This window comes from Capricornis sumatraensis, chromosome 15 (genome assembly GCF_032405125.1).
Source record: "Capricornis sumatraensis isolate serow.1 chromosome 15, serow.2, whole genome shotgun sequence".
In the NCBI taxonomy this organism is placed as follows: Eukaryota; Metazoa; Chordata; class Mammalia; order Artiodactyla; family Bovidae; genus Capricornis; species Capricornis sumatraensis.
The window spans coordinates 42,851,864-42,878,671 of NC_091083.1; the positions used below are offsets into that span (position 1 = coordinate 42,851,864).

Genomic DNA, 26,808 nt, shown 5'->3' on the forward strand with positions numbered 1-26,808 from the left:
AATGTACGAAATCAATGAAACATCCTGCTTTCCTATAAAGCTACCGACATGGCTTTTAAAAAAAGAATTTCATCTCACTATCTGTTATTTTTCTGTGACAGGTCAGCCCCCTATTTTCTTTTCTTATTAAGAAGAAATTTTCTTGTTTTTTAAGTGTTGTTGCATGGAGAGATACAAAGCCCAGACTCGCTTCTCTTTCACAGGCCCCGTAACAGGGTCTAATGTGTATCCATTACCAGGGTTCTTTTTGTATGGTGCGAGCAGACTCTACGCATGGATCAAAAAGAAAAAATGTTCTCCCATTACCACTTCAGAATCCTGTTTGCCTCTAAGCAGAGTAAACAGGGTTGTGTATTGTTAACATTATCTGGACTAATACTCCTCTCATATGCATCCCACTTGACCGTACAGCATCTCGTACATTCTCATGCCCATCCCTCACAACCCTCGAGGCGGGTGAGGAGGGGTCATTGTCTCCTGCTCAGAGGTGGAGATGGTGAAGTTCTGACAAGGGGTGCAGAGTCCCCAGGACCCAGTTTCCTTGGCAACAGAGCAGGAACACAGACCCTGGCTCGGGGAAGCCCGGGTTTAAACAGACTTTCAGTTTTCTGCTCTTCTGCATTCTCGATCTTCAGAACAGGATTATTAAAACATCCTGTACCTGATGGTCATGCCCTCCAGAAGATTCTGGAAAGAACCCTTACAGAAATCTAAATAAACCCAAAGCCACAGGAAATCTACTTTTCTCCCATTACAGTGTTGTGTTCATCCTCAAACAGAACCCAGAGAAGCAAACCCGTCCATCCTGGACCTGCTCTTATGGAAGCAGAGGTCCCTATAAATCACTTTTGTTGTTAGGAGGGACTCCCCAAAGTCCCCAAGGATTGTACTGGGTGCAAACATAATTCCCCAATTGACACCTTCTTTAAATAAAATGTGTTTTGTTGTTTGAGCATGAAACCATACGCTTATTCTGGATATGAGTCATTTATCAAAAAGCCTTTGCATACGGGCATGGTTCTCTGTATTCTGGACCTCGACCCCTGCCTTTAGGGATCCTCAGGTGTCACTTTCTTCATCCTCATTTACTCCGAGTCTGTGGTCAATATGACAAGATGACAGTTGTCAATATGACAGTTCAACAGCTAAAGTAAATTTGCACCGGCCATGCATTGGAAGGAAAGTGAAAGTGAAGTCGCTCAGTCATGTCCGACTATTTGCGACCCCATGGCCTGTAGCCTACCAGGCTTCTCAGTCCATGGGATTTTCCAGGCAAGAATACTGGAGTGGGTTGCCATTTCCTTCTCCAGGAGATCTTCCCCACCCAGGGATTGAACCCGGGTTTCCCTCATTGTAGGCAGACGCTTTACCATCTGAGCTGCCATGCATTGGAAGGAAGAGTATTAGAAATGATTACACACACACACACACACACACACACACACACACACACACACACACGGGCGTGCATGCACCCTCCCTGGAGTGGACTGGCCTACCCCAAGCAAAACAATTTAGCTTTAATAGGAAGATGTCAATTGGCTTCTAAATGTTTCACAAGGACAAATCTAGACTGCCCAGGTCCTGGTAAGTTCTCAGCAAGAGCACGGGCTTGGCCCACCAGGGGCCCTGAACCAACTCACCAGATGTCTAATTAATGCTCACTATCAGCTGCTCAAATGTCACTGATGGAGCCTCTCTCTCCGCAGCCACTGCTATAATGACAGAGATCATGAACTGATGTCGCTGTGCTCCTGGGTCAACGTGGTGGCTGCTAAGATGACTGCCATAGACCGAGCAGCCAAGCAGGTCATTGTTTCGGGAGAGAAAGTCGTGCTCTACGACCACCTCATCCTCTGCACCGGACGGCAGTACCAGGGAAGCTCTCGCGGGCTGAGGGAAGCGGGGTGGGGGGACGGGTCACAGGGTGGCTGGGCCCACATCCCAGGGCCAAGAGTGTGCCTCCCACCTGCACATGTGACCAGAACTGGGTCCTCCTGGAAACCCACTCCAAGAAAGCATTCTTCCCAAGGATGAAAACCACAGCAAACTGAAGAAATGGCATCCTTGATGCTGTGGTCCCAAAGTCGAACACTTGCCACTCACCAGAGCAGAATCCAGACACAGCCTGTCACGCATCTACAGGAAATTAACTTTGCCTCAACAGCCTACGGCTTCCCTGATGGTTTGGACGGTGAAGAATCCACCTGCAGTGCAGGAGACCTGGGTCCAATTCCTGGGTCCAGAAGATCCCCTGGAGGAGGGAATGTCAATCCACTCCAGTATCCTTGCCTGGAAAATCCCATGGACAGAGGAGCCTGGTGGGCTGCAGTCCATGGGGTTGCAAAGAGTCAGACGCAACTGAGCAACTAACACTTTCAAGAGCCTAACATTTGGCGATGGTGCCAGGTTTACAAGAAAGTATTTCAGACACACACACTTTGTGTCACCCTTGTGGTATTGTGTGTCTTGGTTACAAAACTCTAGGGAGTGTGGCTGGTGGCTTACCTGGTGACCATGCTCTCCATCTGGGTTAAATTCTCAAACTGTACTCGAGGAAAATGCTCCAGGATGTGACTGAAGCTGAGTTTGAACCTTCTCACTCTGCAGCAGCATTTTGTGCAGAAATAGGTCATCTCTTTGATGGAAAGAGATTTAGATGATGGAGTCTTTTTGTTACATTTCCCCCAAGGAACTGGATAGGCTCCAAGTTGGGTTTGTATGGAGTTATCCACCCTCTCCACCACGTCCCACGCAAACACTGGTCGTATTTTCCTGGTGCTGTCCCAGGCTACCATGGGGATTCACTCATGCTTGAGCTGGTGGTCATGGTGAGGACAGACAGCCTGGCAACCCTGAGCATCACTTACTTCTATCACTGAGCCCCAGTTACCAGTTGAGTGCACCTGGGGCACTTTTGAAATAAACCCAGGCTGGGCCCCGCCCCCAAGGGCTTTGTTTTAATTGTTCTGAGGTGAGTGGGACCCAGTCATCAGTATATTTTTTGAAGCTCCCAGTTGATTCTTTTTTTAAAAAAAATTAATAAATTTAATTGGAGGATAATTACTTTATAACATGTGATGGTCTTTGCCATACATCAACATGAATCAGCCACAGGTATACACGTATCCCCCCACCCTGAAGCCCCCTCCCACCTCCTTCCCCACCCTCTGGGTTGTCCCAGAGCACCGGCTTTGGGTGCCCTGCTTCATGCATTGAACTTACACTGATTTGAGGCTAGGTTGGAGAACTATGGACTCAAACATTCTAGAACCTCATCATACTTTAGAGCAGCGCTTCTCCAGCTGTCATATGCACACACATCCCCTGTGCATCTCTTTAAAATGCAGATGCCAGCAGGTGGTGGGGTGGGGGAGGGTGTGGCTGAGAAACCTCAGTTCTGACTTGTTTCCAGGTGAGGCCAAGGCCATCAAGGGAACCCCTGATGGTCCTGATGTCTTTTCTTCCTACCTCCTCCTCCCCTTCTGCTTCTCCTCCTTCTTTTAAAGAAATCCAGTTCTCAAAGTGAAGAAAAGGACTTTTTTTCTGGATTTTTATTTATAAAAATAAACGAGGTCCTTAAATATTCCTCTTTTTTGAACATGAAATCAGAAGAAGACACCAAGCACGCCTCTGTCCCCTGCCTCACCCCAGAGCTCCAGCTGCGCCCTGTGACCGTGGGCTTGGGAAAATGTGAGAGGAGGCCCAGCCAGCTGTCCAGAGTCTCGGGCACCTGCCCATGTGTGCCCAGCTGCCCCACGGCTTTCGTCTGTGGCACATTAAGCTCTTGCCCTTTTTACACCGGGCAACATGAAATGAAGAAGTGATCAAGAGTGTTCCAATTTAATTTTTCCAGAAGGACATGAAAACTAAAGGTACATAAACTGATATTTTTTTAAAGGCAGCTGAATTCATTGGGCGCTTCCAGCTGTTATTTCTCTCCCTAGTTCCTTCTCGTACAGTCTCTCATGATTTTGTCCCAATGCTGTGGTTTAAAAAAAATACTAACAAACTGACGAAAGTAAGACTATATGTTATATCTGTTATAAAACAGAATTACAAACCTTAACCTCTAATCTGATTTGTAAATGGCACGGATCAGTCTAAAATATCGTGCAATATTTTTGATATCCACATCCACCACACTTTTTTTTTTTCTAATGAGAAAATCCATGCTCAAGCTACACTGTGCTACAGGGTTTTGCATGAGGAGGGCTAGTCTCTACTTTCAAGCCCTCTCTCCATGGTCAACCATTCCAAGGCATTTCCGTTATTCAGACTTCATGGGTTGCTCCCCAGAACTCGCAAAAATGTGTTTGTAGTTTTCCCCTTGATCGATCGACTTCTGATATGACCTATGGCCTTTCTATTTTGGAAGACGAAGATTTTTCTGGTTCACATTCAGCCCCCTCTAACCCCACCCCCAGAAAGCCCATGTATGGATTGGTTATTTTGATTGCTGAGCACACACTGGTTCTGAAAAAACTGTGTGCAAGAGCTTACAACTGGGGTCCCCGAGCCCCTCCACGGCTCTTGGCACATCATCCAGACCAAGAGAAGCCTGCCCCCATGCCGGGCTGTGGGTTGTCTCAAAAAGAGGAAGGATAAAAGTGTCAGCCTGAAGTCAGATGAGTCAGTGTGGCCACGGGAAAACCGTGGCTGGGACTCCCCACGGGGCAGTACTCTGGGGAAGCCAGGAGGTGGGGCAAAGATGGGCAGCCAGAGGGTAAGAGCGAAAAAACAGATACATGGGGCAACAGCAAAAGGTGTCAGGCAAATTCATACCGCTATTAGGAGCAGCAGCAATAGTCACATCCAGCAAAGCAGAACTAACTGGAGACATGCAAGAATCCCCATTTCACAGATGAGGCAACTGAGGTGCCATGAGGCTGAGGACCAAGGTCAGACAAGACAGATTGTCCACAGTCACAGCAGGGTGGCAGATTAGGGGCTAAGGTTAGAGCCCAGGTGGTCTGGCTCCAGTTCTTCGTCCTTGCCTCTCTCTCCTCTCTCCCTCTTTCTGTGTCTCCTTCCCCTTTCCTTCCTGCTCTCTCCCATAGCTGTGGTGCAGAGGTTACCCTTGATGGCTTTTAAAAGTTTTCACAACACACAAATTCTGGAACTTAATATTTATAGCTAGAGTCAGATAAACAGGTTACTGGGTTTTTTTTTAAAGTTTTTTTATTTCATTAAAAATATCTGGAGAAAGGCAACTCAGTTCTGGTAAAATGGCTTCCAGGTGTCATCAGGAACCCAGACCCTCTGTCATTTGTTATTCTACCTTTAGAATGTTTTTCTATCCTCAGCATCTTGTGGTGGCTGCTGTGGTTCCGGCCATTTCATGTGCAAGAGGCAGGAAGGAGGAAGGACTAGGGCAAAATGACTTTTCACTCTGCCCTCTTCCCTCCTGGTTCCATTCCACCCCTCATCAAGGATGCCTGCTTATCTCTCTTGACTTTTAGGTCATAAATGGGGAAACGTTCCAACTGGGCATATGTCCCGGGAATCCGTTCCTAAGGAAGAAAGGGAGACAGAATAATGAGTAGGCCAGCAGCATCCCCTGTTGCCATATTAACTTGCTGAGAATGGGGTGGCCAAGAGGCTCCCACCAGCAGGTGATGCTCAGTCCTGACACTGGAGTGGTTGGGAAGTCCCCTGCTTCTCTCCAGTCACAGTTCAGTGCCAGGTTAGTGGTGGCAGAGAACCTCTGGTTTGGGGAGCTGGTACAGATGGGCTTCTACATTGAATGCCCTCCTGTTGAACTTTACTCCCTCCTGTCACTGATGACATCATGTGATTTTCCCCCGTAGATCCTTTTTGACGTATTGAGTTCTGCTAAACTCTGTGTGGGCAACTTAGTTTGGGAACTTAAAAATTCTAGCTTGAGTTTTGCCTGTTTTGTGACATGCTGCTGTGCGAATATGAAAATGTTATCCCTTTAATTTCTAATTCTTTATAGTTTAGAAATGTGCAAAACCAACTCCACCTGCTTCAGTGCACAGAAGAATTATATGGATCTTTAGGCAGCAGTTACATCACAGGATTGTAGCAAACTGATTTTTATTTTTGACCTTATTCCTTTTTTCCCCTCTTTTCTGTGTGTGTGTGTGTGTGTGTGTGTGTTTTTCCTTTCATCTGAGCACACACTATCTGGAATGATAAGTTGTTTTATAAACTGAGCAGCTCTCAGTTTGCTCTTCAGCTCTGCCTTTTTCTGCCAAGGATTTTTCCTGATTTGTTAAAGCATGAGTTACTAAACTGATAGAATGTTACCCCAATTTCATTTTCTCTTAACTGTCAATACAATGCTTGTAGTTCTGATAAAGTTTCAAACCTCTAAGGCACAGTATTCCACACTGTGCACTTTAAATCACTCACCAAAGCCCCTGGTGGATTGCTTTATACCGACTGCAAATGTGATTAATACCAGAATTTTACTGTGATATTGCTAAATAAGTTATATTGCTAATAAGAGATTGCCACCACAATTTTAGTTGCAATGCATAGGCACGTGCTAAGTTGCTTCAGTCGTGTCCTACTCTTTGCGGTGCTATGGACTGCAGCCCTCCAGGCTCCTCTGTCCGTGAGGACTCTCCAGGCAAGAATACTGGAGTGGGTTGCCATGCCCTCCTCCAGAGGATCTTCCCAACCCAGGGATCAAAGCCACAGCTCTTACATCTCCTGCACTGGCAGGCAGGTTCTTTACCACTAGCACTGCCTGGGAAGCCCTTTAGTTGTCATAAATGACCATAGTTTCTGGCCAGCTTCCTCACAGAGAAAAGACATCCAGGTTTAAAAATTGATTCTGGTTTTTTGTTCTTTAGTCCCACTTGAAATTGAATTACATATATCACAGTCGTGTAGTCAGACTTTACTATTTCCCTTGAGGAAGGACGTACCAGCAAGTTCTCCAAACGTCATCTGGTGGCACCAGCCGACATTCACAACCCCCTCATGGCCAGGGATTGCCGGTGGTCCTCGGGGAGGAAGAGACTCTCTGAAGCCTGTGTTGGTCTCTGCGGCCAGTGAACACTTTACCGTCTGTAGCTGTAGGAGTCTGGCCTCACATCCTTAGACCTCAGGCCACAAGTGCGCAGGACGCCGGCTCCTCTGATAGAAGCCAGGCTGCCTGGGTGTTTCGCCGTGGGTTCCAGCCTCGTCATCTCCCATAATCTCCACCTGGCCACCAAATGCTACCCAGCAGGGCAGCGAGGGGGCAGCCGGGCACACCCGTCTCACTCTGCCCTTTAACTTGGCTTCCACGATGGCGCCTGTTTGATTTTCATTTGAACCAAAATAATGAACAAATCAAGAGTCCACAAAAAAAAAAGACCCAAGTGTCTGGCATTTCTTGAGAGATGAGATCTGGCCAACCAGAACCCCAAGACTACCCTGGCAGTGACTGGATGGAGCTGAGTCAAGGTTGAACACTCTGGCTGGGGTCCGGGCCATCCAGCTCATCACAGCATCCTGGACAACGAGGACCAGAGCCAGCCGGCATCCGTGATTGTGTTGGGGCTGTTCCTTTTGCTATGGCAGAGGAAAGCTTCTGTCTTCACTCGTGTCTGTGTCAAAAGTCAGGGAACAGGAATTATACTGGAAGGGCTCTGCACTAAGTGGGAGAGAGGGAGAGAGGGAGAGAGGGCGAGGCTGGGGAGGCATGCTTCTGTGAAAAAGTGAGACAGAAGCCACTAATTTTCACAAGTAAGTGGTAGCCCACTTCCCTCACTTGGTGCCTCGACACTCTGTGTACTTGACTTTCAATCCCTGACACAGTTGCTTCCATGCAGGTGTTTTTGTTTGTTTGTTTGTTTGTTTTTACCAAAAATTGCCACGTCAAATGCAGTTCCACAGACTCTTCCATGACCCCGTCCCGCCTACGGGAGCAGGTGGATCCTGGTTTCCCTTCCCTTGACCCTGGCCAGACCTTCATGATGAGCTCCGTGACTGAAGCTGGCAGGAGAGCCCCTGCTGGACTCCCCAGGACCAGGTTAGAGAAGACAGTGAGCCCTCTGGACTGCTGACTTCTCCCAGGACGTGCACCCTGGAACCCAGCCACCCAGTTGTGAGGAAGCTCAAGCCGCATGGTGTTCATGTGGCATCATGTCCCCTGCCCCAGCTGGGACCAACCTCTAGACACAGGCTGATAATGATTTGTCATCTGTTTAAACACCCACCCTGTCTTCTTGGGGAAAGAAAAAGGCTTGAGTTCATCTCCAGGTGATTCCAGCCCCTGGCTGTCAAGTCTCTACCCGCAGCCTTCAGATCTTCCCAGCTGAGGTCTCCGAAAAGACCTACTGTCCCCCGTCTTTGCCCTGTCTGCATGGCTGACATCCAGAACCTGGGAGCCTCCTAATGGTTTCTCATGACTGAGCTTTGGAACAATTTGTTATGCAGCATCAAGATGACCAGGGCAGTTCCTTTTGAGAATTAGCTCCAAGTGGCCACTTCACCCGTCTGGTTTTTGTTTTGTTTTGTTGCTTTTTAAATTAAAATCTGATTCTATGTGGAGACGGAAAAAGGCACAGGTGTGCTTTGTTTATGTGAATCAGTCAGTCAAGGAATTAATTACTGTTTGAACGCTTCACCTGTTACCACCGAAATAAGCATCTCTCTGTAATGCACCTCAGGTCCCATGCCCGACGGAGGTGGATATTAGCCTCCACCCGACCAACAGAGAAGTTTCAAACAGCTGGCTGCGGCGGTACACTGGCCCAATTCCCTGCAATCATTTCACCCTCAACGATGAGGAGGACTGCCTGAGGGCCCTGGCCTGGATCAAGAACAACTCCATCACAGCCGAAGGTAAGGATGCTGGTTCCCGTGCATCTTTTCAGAACAGTGTTTTCTTTCCATAATGAGTCTTATTCTTCGTCTAGTTCCAGTGTATAATTAGTGCCTAATTAATTCCAACCAAATCATTCATCTGTCATGCTTTGTTTTCCAGATTAATTTACAACTTGTTGTCATTTTTGGATACCCAGCATGTTTGCTGGGGGAAAGAAAAGGGCTGGAGATAGTTTAATTATCTATAATTATTTTATTACACGAAATGAATATCTGAAGAGCAAAGCATGGCTAAAATCATTAACTAATTAAAGAATAATTTAATAAGCAAACATGTTTAGCAATTATATGGAAAATATGTCTCCTTTTGTGAGGCTGAAAAGACCTCGGAAGAAAAAGAAATAGGTCTGAGTCGTAAGGGCTCTTTTCTCTCGCCACCCATTGTTCTCCCTCGTGGTTGCCCGCACAGTCGTTCCCGCAGACGCGCACAGTCGAGTCGCCTGCCACTTTCTGCATCCAAATGAGAGGGGAAAGCATTTGTACAAATGCCTCTGCCGCTCAGAAGTGTCATCTTAAGTGTCTTCCGCTCTCCTGCTTGGGTTCATGGAAATTGTTCAACTAATAGAATAACCAGAACAGGGCCTCGCTGCTGGTTTGTCTTGAAACCCGGCAGTCCACTTTTAGAGGTGACTTTCTACAGCCTCTGCATTTTACTGAAAGCACAGAGAGGATCCGGGCCTCGGTCAGGTTATAAACTACCTGCAATGGGCTGGTCTTCTAATCCAGCCTTCAATTTGGTTCAGAGATAGAAGGATCACTAAGTGACTGGAGTATGGGGAATCCGTATATATACAATCAAACATATTAATCTATGTAATGTATTTATTTAAATATAATTTTGTCATGTTAGTTATTATAATTAATGTTAATTATTATGACTAACAATTAGAACCCACCTGCTGGTGCAGGAGATGTAAGTGACACAGGTTTGATCGCTGGGTCGGTAAGATCCCCTGGAGGAGGGCATGGCAACCTACTCCAGTATTCTTGCCTGGAAAATCCCGTGGACAGAGGAGCCTGATGGGCTACAATCCATGGGGTTGCAAACAGTTGGACACAAATGAGCAACTTAGCACAGCACATTGTAATTAATGTTAGTTATTATAATTAATATATTAAAATTATATACTTTCTTCTAATTTTTAGTGGAACTTTTTGGTTAACTCTAAAGTTCCTACACTTATTTCATTAAAAATAAAAAATAGATATCAAGGGACATTCAATACATTGCTGAATTCAATTTTTTAATATTTATAGGCTATTTGAATCAAAATGTATACGTGAGATTGGCCTGTTTTCTCTTTTATCCTTGACTTGTCAAGGTTTGGAATCAAGGGTATGCTAGTCTCACAAAATGTTTGGGGAAACTTTCCACATTTTTCTGGGGTCAGAAATACTTTGCATCACCTAAAAATTAGACAGGAATAACCCATAAAACCAACTGGGTCTGGAACCTTTGGACAGGTGTGGGAGATACATATATATACACACATATATATATAATTACATATATATAGCTGTATACTGGGAACCCAGATTAAAACTTGATGAAGTATTTTAATATTTGCATCAACATTTGGTATTATTTTCAGTTTGGATCTGTATGTATTTAAACCTGTTTCAGTATTTTAGTTGTTCTTTAATCACTGCCCTATGACCTAAGTACACTTAGGGAATAAGTGACTTTTACCGTAAAGGGCCAGACAGTAAAAATTTTAGACTTTGCAGGGCATATGGTCTCTTTTACAACTACCCAACTCTGCTGCTGTAGCAAGACAGCAGCCACTGACAATGTGTCAGTGAATGGGCATGACTGTGTTCCAATAAAACTTTATTTACAAAAATAGGCGAATCAGAGTTTTCAGAACCGTGCCTTTATCCATACAATCTATGACATCGTTGTTTTTGTTGTTTAGTCGCTCAGTCACGTCCAACTCTTTGTGACACCATGGACTATAGCCTGCCAGGCTCCTCTGTCCATGGGAATTCTCTAGGCAAGAATACTGGAGTGGGTAGCCATTCCCTTCTCCGGTGATCTTCCGACCCAGGGATCAACCCAGGTTTCCTGCATTGCAGTCAGATTATTTAATAGTCGGGCCACCAAGGACCCATTTCATCAAGCCCAGACCTCAAAATGTAACTTAAACTTGCTGAAAACACAAAAACCAGTGGTTTAATACAAAATATGATTATGTCTTAGGACTGTGCTCAGTCCTGTTACAATGTAATATTTTAATCAACTGTTGGCTGTTTTGAGAGTTAGGATTCAGGAATCTTTTGACCAAGAAAAGGGCCTTTGCATGTGGCAATGCAAGCTTTTTGGTTTTTTAGTTTCTTTCTACTCTGTAGACCTATTAAGCCTTCTCTTGGCCATATTGCCCTGTCAGTAACCACCGGTTGAACAGGAATGGTGATTGTGGACTTTCTCGTCTCATTCCTATTTCAGCTGGAAAAGTTCCTACTTCACTTTCAAGAAAAGTATGCCTTTTAGATGTTTCTAGGTTTTAGTCACAGATAAGTGCTGAATTTTATTAAATGCTTTTTTTCTGCATCTGTTGAGGTGATAAATAATTTTTTCTCCTTTCTCCATTACTTTGGTGAGTTAGCTTAATTGATTTTTGAGTGTTGAACTAACTTTGCATCTTGGAATAATTCTTACTGGGTGGAGATGAAAATTCCTATATCCTTATTCCTGGAATCAGAATGCTAACATATTTAGAAGAATTTTTATGCCTGTGTTCACGAGGGGTACTGGTGTACAGTATTCTATAATGCAAGTTCTTAACTCTGAATGCTTATGGCAGAGTACTTAGAAATTCCAAAGAAAAAAGTTCTTGGCTTTCAAATGGGGGAGGAGCATCCATGCATTGCCTTAACTAGTGGTCAAAGATGGTGACATTCTGGTACCCACTTAAAGGGAAATAAATGATTTTGCAAGATTTAAGAATGTCTCCCAGTAGCCATTGTATAAAACCCATTCATACCTGTTTTTCTCTACTGAATGATCAGGTTAGGAAGTTGGTAGACATTAGCTTCCTATCTTAAAAGTAGGCTGCTTTCCAGTCCATTGCTTAACAATACCCCTGGGGCATCTCCCAAGTGGGTTGTCTAAACAGTCAGAGGCCCGGCCCAGGCTCTGGAAGGCATCTGAGAAACCGATCCAGCCAAATTCATTCAACTTAGGCTAGTGACCCTTTTCAGAGGACTCTAAGTCCTCTGCAGTCCATGGGGTTGCTAAGAGTCGGACACGACTGAGCGACTTCACTTTCACTTTTCACTTTCATGCATTGGAGAGGGAAATGGCAACCCACTCCAGTGTTCTTGCCTAGAGAATCCCAGGGACAAGGGAGCCTGGTGGGCTGCTGTCTATGGGGTCGCACAGAGTCGGACACAACTGAAGTGACTTAGCAGCAGCAGCAGCAGCAGCAGCAAGAGAAATTGGGAAGAAAAACGTTAACCTCCTGCCTTGAGGAAGCTCTTTCTCTTTGTTGTTTTTCCATAATTAGAGTCCTATTCAGATGAATTCAATTAGTCCCATTCCAGATATCTTCCTCACATGGGCTGCTGTGAGGAACAAACAAGATTAATAAGCTATTTCATGTCCAGCTCAGGGTCATGTCTCTTACATGGTAAGAGTTCAGTCATATAGGCTGTCATTAGCCTTGTTACCACCACTACTGCTGTGCGATGGGGTTGTTGCTGTGCACGAAGGTTCCCCAGGTGTACATCTCAGCCCCTGCTGTCCTACTGATGGTGCAGTCTAGCATGGTCTCTACACAAAAGATAGGGATCCCTGTACACCAGGCACCAGTCTGGTTGTAGAGGGGCACCATGGCCTTCATGGGAGCCCAGGAGAATGTGAAGTTTGGAGACAGCTTCCCCAAGGAGGGAGGATTTGGCTCAGCCTTAAAGGAGGGCAGGATAAGCAAAGAAAGAGAGAGGCTGGGGACGTCTGACTTGTATCCAAAACCCATGGCCCAACAACTTGGGTCGGGCAGACTCTGTGAAGGGCAGCAATGAGATGGGAAAGTGGAAGGGTGAGGGGGGAACTTCAGTGTCCAGCCAAGTCCAGGTTTAGCTGGTTACTTTTTAGAGGTTGGGGTCCCAAGGGTGATGCTGTGCACACAACAGCCCTGCAGAAAGGGGAGCCCCCATCTCCGGCGCTCACGGCAGGGTAAATTGGGGTTGGAGGTGGGGGCCGCCATGCTGGCGGGGAAGGGCTGGAAGCAGCCACCTTTAATCCATCTGGTGGTCCTCTTGGCACAAGACCGCATCTCGCTCATTTCCACATCAGTGATGGGCCGATGGCATGTGAAGCAGGAAACTAGAAGTTGGCACTCCATGAAACGGAGGAGCAGAGTTTCGTCCTGCATCCATTACCGTCACTCCGCCTGTCAGCTCTCGGTCCTTAATTACGCCAGAAAGAATGTGGTCGTTTTTCATCAGAGTTAGCTTTTGCTCCCTCGTGCTAATTCTCCTTTTTATCAGGAGTTCAGGGCACTGAGGATAGGGTGCTTCTGCCAAGAGCCTGAGAAAAAAATCTCCTGTGTCTCATTGGTGGGGATTGAGTCAAGTGTCCACCCAAGAATCACAGCCTGAATCCTGGGACAGTCCAGGCCCAACTTGAAGCCCAGGGACTCAAAAAGAGGGGCTTGTTCTGAGGATGGTGGAGGGATTGTTCTAGAAGGATAGATGGATTCTAGGTAGCAGAAACAATGATTTTTTTTTTTAAACTAAGAGGAATTTAGCTTTCCTCTGAATTTCTGCCCTTTGGAAATGCACAAACATCTCCCCCAAAGTATCACCAGTCTCCCCTCTCCAACCCCCGGCTCTGTTTTATCATGCCTCCCTCTGCTTCCAAAGGAGAAACAGTTGTTCTGTGATGGAATGAGTCCAGTCTGAAGGAAATTGTTTCAGGGGCTCTGGAGTTGGATGGGTTCATAGATGTAAATTATCCTAAACTATTAGAACCGCTCCAGCATCCTGGAGAAGAGCTGACATCACTGGCTTTCAACAGCAAACAAAACCCGGAGGGTTTAGCTGGCGGGGTGGGGGTTCAGATAGAACCCAGCAACCTAATACATTATAACAGTTTATGGCATTAATTGAAACTAATTGAAATTCAACTGCTATTACCTCTGTACTTTCCATGAAAATGAAAAGTAGGATGAAAGTAAAGTACAAAAAAATCCACCGCCTTAATGGCCCGAAATGGATCAATTATTTTCATCTTTAGCTAAATACAGTTTACTGCCTTATTAAAAGCATGTTTGTAAGAAAAGTATAACATTAAAATTCCAGTGCATGAATCACCGAACAAAGCCCTTGTTATGCTATATCTAATATATTCTTCCTTTTTCAGTTGGCAGAGCAACATGGGACAGGTCAGGCTTGGGTCATGGAAATCTTATTCTTTAACTTATGAAAAATAAAAAGTGTATTCTCTGGTCTATTCACAGACATAAAATGTTTTTTAAATGAGTGTTTATTTCATAATTTATAAATATTATTTGATATCTATGAAAATTCTTTCATTATCTAGTTATTTCCAAAAGTTAATTATACAGATAAAATGCCAATTAGAGGGTTTTTTTTAGGAATGTGTTATATCAGTTCAGTTCAGTCGCTCAGTTGTGTCTGATTCTTTGCAACCCCATGGACTGTAGCACACCAAGTTTCCCTGTCCATCACCAACTCCCGGAGCTTGCTCAAACTCACGTCCATCGAGTTAGTGATGCCATCCAACCATCTCATCTTCTGTCATCTCCTTCTTCTCCCGCCTTCAGTCTTTCCCAGCATCAGGGTCTTTTCCAATGAGTCAGTCCGTCACATCAGGTGGCCAAAGTATTGGAGTTTCAGCTTCAGCACCAGTCCTTCCAGTGAATATTCAGGACTAATTTCCTTCAGGATAGACTGGTTTGATCTCCTTGCAGTCCAAGGGACCCTCGAGAGTCTTCTCCAACACCACAGTAGTCATATATATATATATATATATATATGTATTTAGAACAAGTTTTATATCCATCTGCAAAGACAGTGTAGTGGTATGAGCATGCGTGTGTGCTAATTCACTTCAGTTGTGTCTGACTCTTTGTGACCCCACAGACTATAACCCGCCAGACTTCTCTGTCCATGGGATTCTCCAGGCAAGAATGCTGGAGTGGGTTGCCGTGCCCTCCTGGTTCTCAAATCAGACCTGGCAGGTCTGAATCCTGCTGAACCATCTACGGCTGTGTGACCTGGAGCTTGTCACTTAACCTCTCTGTGCTCAGTTTTCTAGAGAGCATAATTAAACTTTTCTCCTGGGTCTGTTCTGGTCATAATCATTCTGTTTCTTTTGATGTGGAAAAGGAATTATAATTCTTCATCAAAATACAATGGAATATGTAAATATACATGCATAGAAGTCATTTAAAGTACAGAAATTAATGTATAACTCTTGTTTCCTCTGGTCTTAAAAATGCGTTTACTACAAAGAAAAATTCTTATTAATGTTTGCGTGCATAATTCCTAAATTTATTTCCTATCCTCTTAAGAGGTGATTTCCTGGCCAGAATGTCAGATCAGAAATTCCTTCCCTGTTCTTCTTTCCAAGGGATGATTTTCTTCCTGGAGAATCCTCCCATCTCTGTATCTTGGGTGTGTTTGCCTTGTTTTGCTGGTCACACAATCAGAGTTGCTCGTGTGTTCATTTATAGCATCAAACAAGAGAGTAGCAAAAACATCGCCTCTCCATTCATGGCAACATTTCAAACAGCAGGTCTTAGTGCTTTTTCAGCCTCAGGTGGAGAAGCGACAGCTCACTGGAGTGGTGATAGGACTCACCATGTCTCCTGCTCCTCCTCAGCTGGGCTGTCACTGCTGTGGGAAGTCCCTCTTACCTTTGGAAGCTCCCTTGCACATTCGGTCCCAAAGGTCGCTGCAGGTGGGCATGAGAGAGAGACTGGGTGGTGTTTCCAGCCAACTATAATTACAGGGGCTTTCCAAGGTTGTCTTTCTTTCTTTTTTTTTTTTTTTTACTACCCCTCTGTCCCCTTTACCCCACCTCCTGATTCAGCTCTGTAATCTCCCTAATGCATAATTTATCCCCTAAAATGGACAACAGAGATCAGCCTCCCATGAAAACTGCTGCAGTTCTATTCCATCACCCTTCCCTGAAAATCAACCCAGTCTGTTCTAACCATCGGTTACCATTTGCCATTTCCAAGTAGGACCGCCTGCCATTTCTCCTCTGACAGTCATCAAATCAAGTGCAAAGACTGGCTGTTTCTTATCTATTCAATAAACTGAGCTGCAAAGAAGACAATGAGCAGATATCTTAGCATACAACTGATATCCAGGGGGACATCCTAAGCTTTTCCACTCTATTTCTTCCATACATGCAGGGGCACTTCCAAAGAACATACATGAATGCATCTCCTTCTAAATATTTGCAAACACTGTGAGTTACACAGCACCGAAGTAGTAGAACTGCATGAGCTGGATGAATCTTTAATGACCTGGAGTTGTCTGATCTCTGAAGCCCGCTGTAGATGACAGATGCTGGGGGTACCACATACCCTGGGGCTGCTTCCCACACCACCCCAACAGCCATCAGGGTGTTTTGTACCAGGGGGACCCCAGCCACCCCACCTGGCCCTCTCAGGCTCGGACACACTGGCAGACTCTATCACCCTTACAAAGCCATTTTCACTGCTGTTATTTATGGCCCAGTTTCCCCAGCCCCTCTCCCGCCCCACAACCACTTTCTTTCACCTACATTTATTTGTTTCTTTATTTGGCCGCGCCAATGAGGCATGAGGGCTTCCCAGGTGGCTCTAGTGGTGAAGGACCTGCCTGCCAATGCAGGAGGCATAAAAGACATGGGTTCGATCCCTGGATCAGAAAGATCCCCTGGAGGGTGGCATGGCAACCCACTCCAGTATTCTTGCCTGGAGAATCCCATGGACAGAGGAGTCCGCAGAGTCGCAGAGTCGAACACGACTTAAGAGACTTAGCACACACGCATGCATGCAGCATGATTTCCTCCACCAGGCATAGAACCTGCGCCCCCTGCTATGTAACAGAGTCTTAACCACTGAACTTCCAGGCAAGTTCCTCATTCACCTACTTTTAAACCCTTTCTTGCTTCTAACTCAGCCAGAGATGATAAAATCTATTTCACTCCGCCCCCTCCATTTCTTTCTCCAGTTGTTTCCCCCTCTATCTGTCCTCCCTGATTCAGCCCCAGATCCACCCAACAGTCCACAGTACAGTAGTCACACAAGGGGCTCACCTCCCTGGAAAATATCCTTGGTCCTGGGTTTAAGTGAGAACCAACACACTAGGGGTATTACTCTATACTGTTGTGTTGGAGGCACACACAATTTGGGTTACATTTAGAACTGGGTAGGATTTTGTGGGCTGGAAGAGAAACCCAGTAGCCAGATGTAACATGTTTCTGTCTTACAGATCTCAAGTATACAATCCATCCTGTAGCGGGTTCAGTCTTTCTTTTTTCTTTTTATTTTTGGTTCAGTCTTTCTTGTGGTGCCAACTTCGTAGTGCACAGCAGGTAGAAGTGCACAGTAGGAAAACCTGGCCAGAGTGAGGGTGTCCTGCAGTAAACATTGAGAGGACCCAGAAGGAATGCTTAGTCTCAGGTCAGCAAGCTGATAAAGCCTAAACACTCTTCCATGCATCTGGCCAGGAAGCATATTGTCCTACCTGTTATAGAGAGGCTCTGTGTGGAGCCCCAAGGTGGGCCGGGTGAGCCTGAAGTCCACCCATCACTGGGGAAGTGATGCAAGGAAGGCAGGTAGAGACAATCTTTGATCCTTGGAAGCCTCACCTGGCTGAAAGCTGGATCCTCTACTGGGGCCCAGACATGACCACAGCCACAGCCCAGCCCAGGGGGCTTTAAGAGCCCTGGTTCCAGGATTTCCCTGGTGGTCCTGTGTTGGGACTCCTCGTTTTCCACTGCAAGGAGTGTAGGTTCAATCCTTTGTCAGGGAACTAAGAGCCTACAAGCCATGTGGCATGGCCAAAAAAGGAAAAAGAAATAAGTAGTTTTTTAAAAGTTCTAGTTCCATGCAAGTAACATTGCAATTGCAATCCATGCAAGTCCTCATCCATGCAAGTAAAATTATTCTGATAAATATAAACAGTAATATTTTTTACCTAGATTGATTTGTCCTGAAATGAATACATTAACAATCAAACTCTTTACTGCTGGGTTTTTTTCCTGGGGATTCCCCAAAATATAAGACTTTGCTTCTCCTATGAATTGTCTTCATACTTATATTTTTACTTTTAGCTTATGAAAAAGTTACAGGCATTTGCCTGAAGCCAATGTTATTGATAACAATTCTGTTATTGTTACTGATAGTAATAATAATACAGGCTTGTGTATTAAAAATGCCTACCTTTGGGCCTGGTATATCAGAGTCGTGAGATAAACAGGAATTGAATCTAAAAATTTTTTGCAAAGTAAAAGTTGGAAACAATGCAGAAATAAGTCACAACTGCACGAAGATAACGGAAAGAATAGTCCCCTCCCCGCCTCCCACCCTGGAGTAGGAATGCTTAAAAGCTGAAGCACTGAATTGGCAAAGAATAACAGGCTGACTTCATAACATCGGGTTTTGTGATATTCATGGAGGGATGTGATTTGACCTGTGACTTGTTATTTAGGTAGTAGAAAATTATAATGGGATTCGACTCTGTTTTGTGGGATGGGACAATGTAAATAAATGATCAGTAAAACATGTTTAGATGAAAATTTTAGATGACATCACATAGGTCTTACATAGGCATAGGCACACACAGAGTACTGTGCCCAGTGTAACTATGATTTTGAAATGTTATTCAATGAATACACACACATACACATCTCTGCTGTGGAAAGAGTGTGCTTCACCCCCTTGGGCATGGGTTTGGCCACTTGACTTGATTTTGTCAAGGGAACGTTAGTGGCTGTTGCCAGGAGAGCCTTGGAAAGTGCCTGAGCAGTCATGCCTGCCCTCCTGCACAACTCCCAAAAGAGAAGAATATGCCTCAGGTTGCTATTGGTCCAAAGAGGCTGAGAGAAGCATGGTGGTACTGACTTGACACCAACCATAGCTTGGAGCCATAGCAGCCAACATTTGTCAGCCTGCAGACCTGTGAGCTGACCTGCCACAGGCTTATTGTTTCTTTGGCATTGAGTTTGAGGGTAGCTTGTTACACAGCATTATTGTGACAATAGCTGACAGTTACAATAACCAAAGTCTCATGTTTGGGGGAGGTGTTTAAAATTACACTAAAAGACAAACTAAAAAATAACTATTTAGAAGTTAGCATATATATATATATATATATATATATAGAGAGAGAGAGAGAGAGAGAGAGATCTAATTTAAATACAAGAGGTTTCATGAAACGTATTATCTTTTGAAGAAGTCCTCAGACTCTCCAACTGCCTACAACCTGTGGGCAACCCTGGCTAAACATACAACCCTCTGATGACCCCAGCAGCCTGGCATTGCTGGGGTTTCTATGAGCCTGTAATGAAAAAGCGGAATAGTTGCTAAAAGCCCACATGAAGGAGAAACTGGAAAAATAATGAAACTCTGAGTTGCATGAGGCCTAAACGCTTAACCTGTTTCACGGAAAATGAACGTTGTTTTCACATGCATATTTGAAAGAAGGGACAGAGGCCCTCAAATTTGGACAATGTGAGGTTCAAGTTTTGGCTCTCCTGGTGGGCTACTTCTTTGTTTTGTCAGACCTCTAGGAGCCACGTTTTGCAGCAGGTGGGTACGTCAATAATTTAAACAAAATGTTGGCTCTTTCAGCCAAGGAAAATGCAGCTTACTAGTGAGTCTGAACAGGGAGGCTATCAGAGCCCCCAGATCAGAATGTCCTAGGGAAGGCGGGCAGGAGGGGCCCTGCCCCTGGCTTCTTTCCCCATTGGCCATCCGTGTTTGAGAAAAGGAAGTAGGCAAGGACTTCGTAGAAGCTCTGAAGCCCCAAAAAACGCCTGAAAGAGATTCCAGTTCCTTTTCTTCTAGGCAAGTTCCTTTTCTTCTAGGCAAGTAAGATAAGCCATTATACCTCCTTTCAGTTTGGTTTTTGCATAATTTATTCCACAAAATTGAGTAAATACACTTGCCATTTATTTTGTCTCTTAAAATTCCTTTTCATATCATTTCACAAACAGAAAGAAAAAGAGAGGTAAAGTTTTGTGATAAAATTGTTACAGCTTGCCTGAAATGTGAGTCCACAGCAGTTTCTTTCTTTGTGAAGGGGTAATAATGCCAATTCCATGTCAAAAATAGCATAGAATAGGACATAATACATTTCACTCATAGAATAGGATCATTGGTCTTAAAATTTATATCATTATCAGAGGAGCATATGTAATTACTTCTGTAATATTTTTTAGAAATATAAATAAATTGTATCATCAAAATGCTCTCACACAATAGAAATCTTTCAAGATTATTTTATGATTTTATTTTTCCTCACCAAAAGAATACCCATCAATCTCTCGCTAGGTCTTAACACATTAAATTGTAAAACTTAGGATTTGAATCTTTATAAAATTATCTGTTGCAAAGCAGAATGTTCTAGTCTTTAGTTCTCAAAAAAAAGTTTCCTTGAGGGAGGTGGGAGGGGGGTTCATGTTTGGGAACGCATGTACACCCGTGGTGGATTCATGTCAATGTATGGCAAAACCAATACAGTACTGTAAAGTAAAATAAAGTAAAAATTAAAAAAATAAAAATTAAAAAAAAAGAATGTTAAAATATTAAATATTTAATTAAATATTAAATATTAAAAAAAGAATGTTAAAAAATCAACATTAAATATTAAATATTTAATTAAATATTAAATATTAAAATGTCCATACCATCATGCACATGACTATTTCTTTTAACCATTGTCCTTTTCATGACTCAAGAAAAACTTGCATTTGTTGCAAACTTTTGCCATTTTTCCCCCTTAATAAGTATTGCGAGTAGGGGACGAAAGCAAGATAAAAGGTTTTATTCTCAACCGTTTCATTTAGCATAATTTCAACTTTCAAATTATAGGAACATAAATGAATATCCTACTTGTGTGTTAAAAGTACTTGACTACTTTGTGGGATGTTGTGTGTCCATTCTTTGCGAAATTATCTTGGTTGCCGTTGCTAGGTAACACCACTGGCTTCCCACAGCTGAAAAAAAAAGAGAGGGTTGGAGGGAGTAATTCAGCATCATTAGCACTTGACTAACAAGGTTATTGGTTTTCTTTTAAGCTATGTATCTTAGCAATCTGCCCCCTTTTCTAGGGAACGTCATCATCTATGGGAACTCAGTTGACACATACACCACTGTGGAGACCCTCTTGAACCTGGGGGTCAGGGGTTCCTGCATCCACCTGGTACAGCACCCGCCCACATCCATCATCACCTGCATCAACGACTGCGCAGTGGAGGGCGCGATAGAGGAGGCACTGCAGGCCGCGGGGGTGAAAGTGTACCGGGACGCACTGCTGGCTCAGTGGAACAATGGGCTGTACTCGGACCCCATCCACACCGCCAGCTTCACCACGCCCGCCAAGCCCTTCCAGCTCCCCTGCTCCGTAAGTAGGTCACTGGAACCTCACCCACCACCTTGGGAGAGCTACCAGCTTTGGGGTACTTGGGGTCTGAAAGGTGGTGGGTGGTGAACTTATAGTCACAGTTTCCCTGCCACCCCTCTCCAGCCCCTTCAAACTTTGAGAGTTTCTGTCGCCACATAATGAGCCGCCCAAACCGAGTGACCTAAACCAACAGTAGTCATCCTTGCGTCTCTCTCGTGGTCCCCAGGTGGGAGCCAGCTCATCGGGCAGAAATCCCTAGAGGTCTTTCCTGAGGATGAAAGGGGACTGGATGGGGCTGGAACCATCTAGAAGGTGTGTCCACCCGCTTGTCTGGCTGCTGGTGTCAGATCAGGCTCAGGTGAGATGCTGATCAGAACAATCACAGGTGGCCCCTCTATGGGACTGAGCTTCTCCTCAGCATGGTGACTGGTTCCAAAAGGACTGGGACAGAGGCAGAGAGGATCAAGAGGGACAGAGAGAGACAGAGATAGAGAGAAACAGAGAGATAGAGAGAAACAGAGAGATAGAGCCAAGAGAAACAGACTGAGATAGAGACAGAGAGAGACAGAGCCAGAGAGCCAGAGATAGAAACAGACAGATGGAGACAGAAATAGACAGACAGAGAGCCAGAGATACAGACAGACAGAGAGATAGAGACAGACACAGAGATCCAGAGATAGAGACAGACAGACAGACAGATGATAGAAATAGCGATAGCATCCCTCCTTCCATGACCTAGCCTCATACGTCAAGCAGCATCCTTCTGAGTCCCGGAGGCAGGTCACTGAGGCAGCCCACATGCAAAGGAAGGGGAACTGGACCCCCCTCCTATTTGTGGATGGAGTGTCAGGATTTGAGGACTGCCAGCTCCCATACTTCAGCCACCTGATATGAAGAGCTGACTTATTAGAAAAGACCCTGTTGCTGGGAAGGATTGAAGGCAGGAGGAGAAGGGGACGACAGAGAAGGAGATGGCATCACTGAGTCAGTGGACATGAGTTTGAGCAAACTCCAGGAGTTGGTGATGAACAGGGAAGCCTGGCGTGCTGCAGTCTATGGGGTTGCAAAGAGTCGGACATGACTGAGAGACTGAACAACCAGCCCCACTGTGAGCAAGTCCCAGGTGCAGTGCTGCCGTCTTGCAGTGCATTCTGAGTATCTGCATTCAGAGTATCTGCAAGGTGTCTTTGCCTTGATTCTAATTCTGACCTAATAGGAGAGTGAAGGCCGGTGGGAGCTGCTAAAGACCCTGTATTCAGTCAGATACTTGGGGAAGTCCCTTCCTCACAACAGCTCTGTCACAGGAAGCACCCCCACTTTACAGACAGAACACGGTGACTCCCCATCAGCTTAAGATCTAACCCAGGCTAACAGGGCCTCAAAGTGCATGCCGTGTGGACCTCCTAAGATTCTGGAAACAGCTACAGTGGGTCTTTCCCCGTGGAACAGGGACTTAGAACAGCTCAGCTCACAGACTATTCAGGAGACGAACGGAAGCCAAGAGGAAGAGGGGAAGGGGCCAGTCGATGTGCCAGAGAAGCAGGAGACCCCTCAGGGAGGGGGCTGCAGTCAGCATGAGGGCTGGAGTTATGGGGGTCAAGGGTGTATTGGGGGCTGGGATGAAGGATACCAGCAGCCTCTGGTGGGAAGACCACCTGGGGGAGGCCTGTGGGGGCTCATGTGGGTCCATTACCTGGCAGTGTGGGCCGGCCAGCCTAAGTCAGGGCTTCTTGCCCCAGTGCTCTTACAGGTGGGTGCCATGACCCTCATCCCCCAGAACCTAGACAGGAGGAGCTCAAGGCAGACTGCGTGCCAGAGGAGCTTCCCTACCACCTCTCATTTCATTCTGATAACCCAGGGGATTCTGCATTCTGCTCCTCAAGAACATTCATTCCTTCCTTCACTCTGCAGAGATTTACTGGACACCTACTAGGTCTCAAGCTTGGTCCTAAGTATGAGGGATATAGCAGTGAAAAAGAAAAAGGTCATAGTATTTTAATAGAAAAGTGACACCATCTACATATGTATGTCACAATACCTATTTAAGAGAGGAAAAATCAAGGTCTTCTCATTGGAAGTTTCCTCCCAAAATGATGATCCTGGAAGAGGTGTACCAAGTGTACCCTGGGGGAATTCTGGGGGTGAGTACACACCCTGCCTAGGGAGCACAGGTACAAGAAAACCTTCCCCAAGTATCTGACTGAATACAGGGTCTGTAGCAGCTCCCATCGGCCTTCACTCTCCTATTAGGTCAGAACTAGAGTCAAGGCAAAGACACCTTGCAGATACTCTCAACCACCTTGATCCAGCATGCCTTCCTGCCCAGACTTCCCCCTAAAGTAATGAGTCAGACCATGGTCCACTGTCTTTGGGTCCTGTCTCCTGCTCCCCTGCTGCTCTGCTCTGTACCACGAGCAGTGGCCTCTGCAGGGGACCCTCCCGGCTGTGTTTCTCCCCACCGCCCTCCCGCCCCCCCACCCCCCACACACACACAACTCTCATCTGTGTTTGGCCAACAGTAAGTACCAGCTGGAGATTCACAGCTGGCACTAGTGATAAAAAACCCACCTACCAGTGCAGGAGATGTAAAAGATGTAGGTTCTATCACTGGGTCGGGAAAATCCCCTGGAGGAGAGCATGGCAACCCACTCCAGTCTTCCTGCCTGGAAAATCCCATAGACAGAGGAGCCTGGCGGGCTACGCTCCATGGGGTCACAAAGACTCAGACACGACTGAGTGACTTAGCATAGCACAGGTACCAGCTGGGGATTAGAAGCCGAAAGAAGGGAGAGATCAGGGTATTTGTCCCTCTGATCATCAGCTTTGAGTAGCGTCTCTGTCAGGGCACTAGGAGGCTTTTGACAAAAGTGAAAGTGGGTCACTCAGTCATGTCTGACTCTGTGCAACCCCGTGGACCGTAGCCTTCCAGGCTCTTCTGTCCGTGGGGTTTTCCAGGCAAGAATACTGGAGTCGGTTGCCATTCCCTTCTCCAAGCCTTTGATGGGAACAAGTATATTCACATCTCCACTGTGATTGTGGGGTCATGATTTGAACTGTGTCCCCTGGAGAGCTACGGTCGTAAGCCTCAGGACCTGAATGTGACCTTACTTGGAAATAGGATCTTAGTGGTTGCTGTCAAGCAAAGAGAAGGATTGGGGTGGGTCCTAAGTCTGGTGATTGGAGAGAAAGATGTGATGGCAGAGAGAAAGCCCACAGGAAGAAGCCTGTGTGCTGACGGAAGTAGAGATGAGTGAAGGTAGCCGCCATCAGATCCTGAATAGCACAAATAGGCAGCTACCGCCAGAAATGAAGACAAGGCGAAGACCTGTCTAAAGTTCTCTGTCTAGCTAGACGTTTGTCAATTGTATTGATATTTTTCCCCCAAAGCACCAGCTTTTGAGTTTATTAATTGTCTCTGTTGTCTGTCAGTTTTCTCTCTCATTGATTTCTGCCCTTAACAATTATTTTCTTTTTTTCTGCTTGCTTTGGCTTTACGGTGCCTTTCTTTTCCTAGTTCCTTAAGGTAGAACCTTAGGGCATTATTTATCGAAGCATTTAAAGCAGATGTTTCTTCTAATACTCCATAATTTCAGCCAAGATGTAATGTTCAGTTGGCCTTATAGGAGCACATGAATTGTGTTTGAGAGATATGAGAGATCCATGACTCTGAACTTGTGTTCCCGGGGACAGTGCTGGATTTGCTGTTCCAGCAATCGGTCCATTCCACCAACTCCTGTGTCTCCACTGTAACCATGTTCTGAATGCCTACGCCAAAACGGTATCAAATAACACGATTTCAGTAGAAGTGCTGGTAATTTTCCAAACCCAGGAAAACAAGGGCTAGTATATTTAATGTGCCCATTAATAAAAATTGGAGGCTTCCCTGGTGGCTCAGATGGTAAAAGCCTCTGCCTGCAATGCCGAAGACCTGGGTTCGATCCCTGGGTTGGGAAGATCCCCTGGAGAAGGAAATGGCAACCCACTCCAGTACTCTTGCCTGGAAAATGGATGGAGGAGCCTGGTGGACTACAGTCCATGGGGTCACAAAGAGTGGGACACGACTGAACGACTTCACTTTCACTTTAATAAAAGGTAGGTTTAACTAGGAGATAAACTGAGCAAGTAGAAGAACTTTGTGGGGATGTTGAAGGAGAATTCTGAGCATTAATGGTCCTGTCTTGCGCATATAATTTCAATTCAAATATCTCTCTGTATTTTTCTATGGGTGAGAAGTCTATTTCTATATAGATGGGAAAGGACTGGAGGCTAAAAAGAAACGAGGAGTAGAGAGACAGACTCAAAGTGAGGGACTCAGAGAAATATATTTTCCCGTGGTCACTGAGTAAGGTTAAAAGCAGAAAGAATTTTATAACAGATTAGAGAGAAAGAGGCTACCTGAATGGGAGTAATTGGGAGAGGATTCGACGTCCAAGTGAACAAGGACAGGTAAAGGGGAAGACTCCTGGCTGGTTCCCTCAGGAAGAAGAAAGGATATCACAGGGATGGTGGACTTGAGTCAAGTGCTGTCCAGCAGAACTTCCTGTGATGGTAGAAATGGTCCATACTTGTGTGGTCAGTATGGCAGCCGCTGCCACCTGTAGCTTTTGGGCATTTGAAATAGGCCACAGCTGAGGGTCTGGATTTTCAATTTTACTTACTTTTAATTAATTTAGATTTATTTATTTTAAAGATATTTATTTATTTGGCTGTGCCAAGTCTTATTTGCAGCTTGTGGGATCTTTACTTGTGGCATGCAGGATCTAGTTCCCTGACCAAGGATCAAACTGGGGCTGCCAGCAATGGGAGCTCAGAGTCTTAACCACTGGACCGCTAGGGAAAGTGAAAGTGTTAGTCACTCAGTCATGTCTGACTCTTTGTGACCCCCATGGACTATAGCCTGCCAGGCTCCTTTGTCCATGGAATTTTCTAGGCAAGAATACTGGAGTGGGTTGCCATTCCCTTCTCCAGGGGATCTTCCCTACCCACAGATTAAACCTGGATCTCCCACATTGCAGGCAGATCCTTTACCAGCTGAGCCAGCAGGGAAACTGGACCACTCAGTTCAGTTCAGTCGCTCAGTCGTGTCCGACTCTGCGACCCCATGAATCGCAGCACGCCAGGCCTCCCTGTGCATCACCAAATCCTGGAGTTCACTCAGACTCGCATCCATCGAGTCAGTGATGCCATCCAGCCATCTCATCCTCTGTCATCCCCTTCTTCTCCTGCCCCCAATCCCTCCCAGCATCAGTCTTTTCCAATGAGTCAACTGCTCACATGAGGTGGCCAAAGTACTGGAGTTTCAGCTTTAGCATCATTCCTTCCAAAGAAATCCCAGGGCTGATCTCCTTCAGAATGGACTGGTTGGATCTTCTT

The 26,808-nt window shown here is 45.5% G+C and overlaps 1 protein-coding gene across 1 annotated transcript in view; it reads left to right on the forward strand.

Annotated features, from left to right (window-relative positions):
- The window catches only part of CFAP61 (cilia and flagella associated protein 61), a 236,047-nt gene that overhangs the window by 155,656 nt on the left and 53,583 nt on the right, over nucleotides 1-26,808 (forward strand). The window contains exons 19-21 of the mRNA XM_068986759.1: nucleotides 1,710-1,874; nucleotides 8,627-8,805; nucleotides 21,143-21,435. Of these exons, the coding sequence (XP_068842860.1) occupies nucleotides 1,710-1,874; nucleotides 8,627-8,805; nucleotides 21,143-21,435 (637 nt within the window). The remainder of the gene's footprint in view (nucleotides 1-1,709; nucleotides 1,875-8,626; nucleotides 8,806-21,142; nucleotides 21,436-26,808) is intronic.